Here is a 5594-nt window from a genome sequence, read left to right as displayed (position 1 = left end):
GAGGGAGGGAGGGAGGGAGGAAGGAAGGAAGGAAGGAAGGAAGGAAGGAAGGAAGGAAGGAAGGAAGGAAGGAAGGAAGGAAACAAGCAAGGGGTTGTAATTCAGACCCAAGGATGGCATCGTGTTAAGGACATATATCCTCAGTTCTGTGGTTCTGGATATCAACAGATACTGACCTCTGGCTGGGAGCCTCCCCAGGGTGGTGCTGGGTATGTGAGTTTTAGTTGGTAGAAGAGTTAGTTGGCTGAAGTCCTACCAGTCCTGAGTCTAGAGGGAAATGTCTCTGCACAGCTGCCAGTTAACTTAGGGCAATCCACTTGTCTGCAGGAAGAGATGTGAGGAGAAAGACTATTGAGCCCTTGGAATGAATTAGGCCAGCTTGACTAAGGATAGCTGCAGAGATCCATCCTGAACCATTTGCCTTTGGCAGACCTGTCTCTGATGAAATCATCCCCAGATCCCACAACTGCATTCCACAGCCCACCTCAGGCAAACCAAGCTTCGCAAAGCACATTTCCACGTCTGGGACAGACCTGGGTTGTGTGATCCTCCTGAAGTATTTCCCCTGCCATGGCCCACAGGGCCTTGTTCTCTTTGACCACACTCACCCTGCCACACACACCACACACCACCACCCCAGACTCCTATTACCTTTATCACGGAGGCAATCCCTGAGGAACTTTATAGAGCAGCTGGATGTAAATTTCATCTTCCAGTCAGCGTAAAGACAGAGACAATGGCCATAACTTTGTATTTATAGCATCTTTAAGAGGGATGGACATATTATTGGTGACCAGTAAAATGTGTCTCAGAGGCTGGAGGCAGGTCTTGAGAAGCTGCGTGTGCTCTGATGCCTACAAGGCGGATTAGGAAAACATTCACATGCTCTCATGAGAGAGGTTAGCCTACACTGTATTTACTTTGCGTATAGAAGCCAAGAGTGGGCTGGAGTTCAGCAGAAGAGGGCTGGCTTAGTATATATACAGTGTCCTGGGTTCATTCCCCAGCACTTCAAAAATAAATTCATAAATTATGGGGGGGGGGACAAGATGGCTCAGCAGATAAAAGGACTTGCAACCAAGCCTAACTTTTACCTGAGTTTGATTCCCAAGACCCACATGGTGGAAGGCAAAAACTGACTCCTGTACTTTGTCCTTCTCTCTTTCTTTTGTGCACAGGCACACTGCCACACATACATGTACACACTCACACTTCTACATGTTCACACAATCACACGCTCATACATCCACATACATCCACATACCCACACATCTACAGAAGTACATGACCACATGCTTACATACTCACATACCCATACATACTCACACCCACATGTCCACAAATTCTCTCTCTCTCTCTCTCTCTCTCTCTCTCTCTCTCTCTCTCTCTCTCTCTCTCTCACACACACACACACACACACACACACACACACACACACACACATATACATACACACATCCACATAACTAAACACGTACCCATACACATATATGCACACACACATATCCACATAACTAAACACATACCCATACACACATCTGCACACACACAACCACATACCCACACGCCCCCCCACACACAGCCACATATCCACACAAACACAATATTAAAATATGCAATAGATGCTAAGGAGACTTTGGGAAAGCGCTGTGTCCAGGTAAGCAAGATGCCATTATCATTCCGTGCTCATCGGAGCTCTGAGAAACTTTCAGAAAACCCGTCTGCTGATCCACACCCCTAATTTGGGTCTTACAGAAAACCAAATAAATTATTCTTCACCTGAAGGAAGAAGGATTATTTGACTTCAGATATTTGCCATATGGCTTTTCTTCCACCCAGCAGAGCTTGGAGGCTTAAGGTAGTACAAGAGTGTGCCTATAAATTATTCAGAGATAATTCACAGTAAGTGTGTATCCTTGACAGACTGTCACGTTTCTCAGTGCCCCCTGATAACGGGCGCTGTGTTTTTGATCAAGTATGGCTTGTTTCTAACTGTGCCTTCTTGTCATCTGCGTTTTGTTTTATCTGTTTCTGTTCCTCCAGAGTCCAGTCCGGTTCCTACCTCAGCACTGGGTGGTTTACCTTTATCCTAGCTATGGATGCCTGCTACAGTATCCACGTCTACGGGATGATAAATGAAACCTACTGCAAGTAAGATCACAGGAAATTATTTTTATGCAGCTCCAATTCTGATATCTTGTCAAAATATCACAATTCATTTGAATGCCATAAATCTGAGAAATAGGTCAGATGACAATTATTTCCGGGTGTTCTTTGCCAACATGACATGTTCTTGTCAGTGCGTCATGTTCCGTCTTTTAAGAGTGATAGAAAGAAAACAGTGTTTACTGAAGTCTGATGTCTCATGTCAAAAGGAACATTCTCTCTTCATCAGTCACATATCCAGGACTTGGGTCTTGGAAATCTATAGCAAGTTTAGCAGTGATTTAATTTGCAAAGTCAAGGCTGCCACATGATGATGGACAGCTATCAGCCAGTGGCTCTATTTGCTCACAAAGAAGAAAATGCCCGATACCGCAGAGAAACATTTTGGCTCAACAAGAGTTCCTGAGATTTTTATTTCACTAATGTGTGACTGATCTGCCAGACTCTATTTTAAATGAGTGTGTTTATGCACAGTCTATGGTGTCTGCCAGGGTAGCTTCTAATCAGATTGACAAACTCTCATGCGTTATGAAGGTGGTGGAATAGAGTTCCTCTACCAATGTGAATCAGAGAATATTTGATCATACTCTTAAAATGTAACTCTGGTCACAGTCATCATGAATAAACATTTGCTGTAACCACTGAGTCTAAGAGAACACAGATGACTCCCAAACTTCACTGTGAAAACTCAGTTTCGTTACCTCTTTCAGAGCATTGGGCTGTGTAAGGCTTGTCCTGTCTTATACCATCTCCACCTTTGAAATTGAGCCATGTGTTTGAATGTAATTGGTATGATATGTAAATTGTATTTGATCTATTAGGACACTAAGAACGGTTCCGTTTTCCTAAAAGCTTTCATGTGCAATAGCTTTTAACTGAGCTCATTGATGAAGGTCTTTAAGTAAATGCATTTACGGGGTATGTAATGGACTCTTGTAAATGCCAGTCTCATCCTCGGCTCAGCCTTCCTCCCCTTTTGTTTCTTTTCCAGGACAGAAGGGTATAGAAAAGTCTCCTATCATTACTATGAACCAGGGAAGGATGAGTGCAACGAGTATCTTCTCCATGAACACGCCCCGTACGGGGGGCACAGGTTCATCACCGAGAAGAAAGTGTTTGCCAAGTGGGCCGAGAAGCACAGGATAGTATTTACACACCCAAACTGGACGCTGTCCTGATGCTCTGCTTCCTGACCATGACACTGCAGCTGTGGTGAAGAGAGGTTGATGGTAGTGATGGTGTGGGCAGGATTCTCAGGGTGACCATGGTCCTGGACATTCTCTGGTGTGGATACTGACTCTGTTAGTAATTTGAACTTGGCATTCTGTGGGAGGGGGTCATGTTCATTCTGATCTTTCTGGTGGTTCGGCCGTACGAATTGCACTTTAAAACTTACCTACAGTTGAAATGAAGGCCAGTGACCTGGTGGCTGTGACTAAAGAAAACACGAAGATTACCTTTCAAGATAGCTGCTCAGAATTCTTCAAGAGGCTTCCAGAAGTGACGACTCAGCCTGCTCAGGCAAGGTTACCGAGTGCACGGGCTGCTCCCCATCTTGGAAAATGGTGGACTATCAAACACTGTCCCAAATCATTCTTCAGGGTATAGATGTCATGCCAGAGTTACCAGTCAGCCTGATAGATGGGAGGTATCTCTTTCTGATATGCCATCTTCCTTCCATATGTCTCTCAGCAAAAGCCTCAGGCCACCTACCTAAATGTAGCAATGAAGGCATTCTGTAATTCCTGTGCACCAGGATTACTTGACTGTCTCAGAGACTTAACTCCAAATGTATCAAGTAGCAAATACTGACAAATTTTCACTCAGACAGCTGGGCTCTCACTACTCAAAACAATGTAACTAAACATATTATTACAGTTACTACGTTAATGTTTAGTTATTTTTGGTCGAGTGCTAAATATTAACATGTTAGATATACTTCAACACTGTAATAACACACACTGTGAAAGCATTTCTTGAGCATAACCAAAGGGTTCCTCTCTCAGCTTCAGCACTCAGTACCAACAAATGAGATGCTTTTTGAAATCACAAAACAGGGAAAGCAAGACATATTTTTGCATCAATTTGTATCTTATCATATTCATAATATATATTTTTAAATTCAAATTTCTATTTTATAAGCTGAAGGTATATCTCTCCATATACATTATCAATGCCAAGTGCCAAACATTCTTTATACCATCAAACCCAGCCCGAGCTTTTGCCTTCATGGGGTTGACTGTCCCTTAGGTTATCAGATGTTCTGCTAGAACAGTAAAATGGTGACGAGCTTACTTCCCAAAGTGCTTTGCTATGTTTTACATATGCTATGTGCCATGTGACATCCATGGCCGCCTCACTGGACGATTGCCGGCACACTCTACCATCCCCAGCAGCTGATCTGCATTGTCAGCTGTGTTTCCGTGTCCCAAGTTGCTGTGCTTTGGAATATATGTATAGGGTAGCATTTGTGTAAATTAGTAAACGATTGTGTTCTCTGCCAAATACAGCATAGCATACCAAGATTATGCACGATGGCCACAAGGATGGCTGTGTCATAGATCAGTACCCTATAAGCTTAGATACTTTTAATGTTTTTGTTTCTGTCAGTGGCTCTATTCCAGGGCTCAGGGACAATGGATAGGAATGGAAGCAGAGAAATACAGTTTCCTGGCCTAGGCCTGAGACAGCTTCCTTCTCCGTAGATCAATGATCCTTAAATATTAGAAGTTGGTTTTCTGAGACAGTACCAAGCATCTATAAATATCTTGGCACAACAATTCAAAAGCTAAAACCAGGCTGCATTTAATGTTTTAGAGCTGGAAATAACAATACACCTCACCTGTAGAACCTTGACAGGGCTTGCCTAGGACTAAAGGCCATGTGAAGTCATTAAGATGTGCATCTTTCCTACCCTACACTGTCACTTTGATATTCCACACCCACACCCACAAGAGTTACCCAGCCCCAACTTCACCCCTGGGATGAGTGGTTATTCTATTGTTTGCTTATGTGACTTTTTTTTAGTTCTATGAATGTTAGATTTTAGAGCTGATAGTGCATCAAAATGTCCACATGAAGGAAAATAAATAATAGCAATGTTAAAATTTCAATGTGAACGTTGTTTTCTCTCAGTTGTGATACAGTTCTGCTTTCACATGAAATGAACCCTCAGTTATCTGAATGCCTTCAGGAGTGCATAACCTGATTTCTGTCACTGCCCAGTCAGTGTCGGGCTAACTCTCTCTTGGTGCTCACTAATGAGAGACTCAAAACCCATACTCTTCTGCCTCCCTGGGGAGCTGTAGCTTCCTCTAGTGTGGGCTTCCCTCACACTGTGTGTGGAAAAGCCAGAATCCAAATTTAAGCCTGCAGTCGTCTGGAATGGTGCCATAGACAGTGCCTCACCCCCTCCTGTCTCACTCCCC

At 43.4% G+C, this 5594-nt stretch overlaps 1 protein-coding gene across 4 annotated transcripts in view; it reads left to right on the top strand.

Moving 5' to 3' along the window:
- The window catches only part of St6galnac3 (ST6 N-acetylgalactosaminide alpha-2,6-sialyltransferase 3), a 512766-nt gene extending 507487 nt beyond the window's left edge, over positions 1 to 5279 (top strand). For 3 of the 4 annotated variants that reach the window (XM_029538167.1, XM_029538166.1, XM_029538165.1), the window contains 2 exons: positions 2044 to 2151; positions 3158 to 5226. In XM_029538167.1, the coding sequence (XP_029394027.1) occupies positions 2044 to 2151; positions 3158 to 3344 (295 nt within the window). In that variant the 3' untranslated portion in view covers positions 3345 to 5226. Of the gene's footprint in view, positions 1 to 2043; positions 2152 to 3157 lie in introns of all 4 variants that reach the window. The other variant, XM_021196195.2, reaches the window with a different exon arrangement.
- The last annotated feature ends 315 nt before the right edge of the window (positions 5280 to 5594 follow it).

The sequence above is a fragment of the Mus pahari genome, chromosome 4 (genome assembly GCF_900095145.1).
Source record: "Mus pahari chromosome 4, PAHARI_EIJ_v1.1, whole genome shotgun sequence".
Classification (NCBI taxonomy): Eukaryota; Metazoa; Chordata; class Mammalia; order Rodentia; family Muridae; genus Mus; species Mus pahari.
Note: the sequence above shows the minus strand (reverse complement) of the source record. Positions and strands in the feature narration are given on the sequence as shown.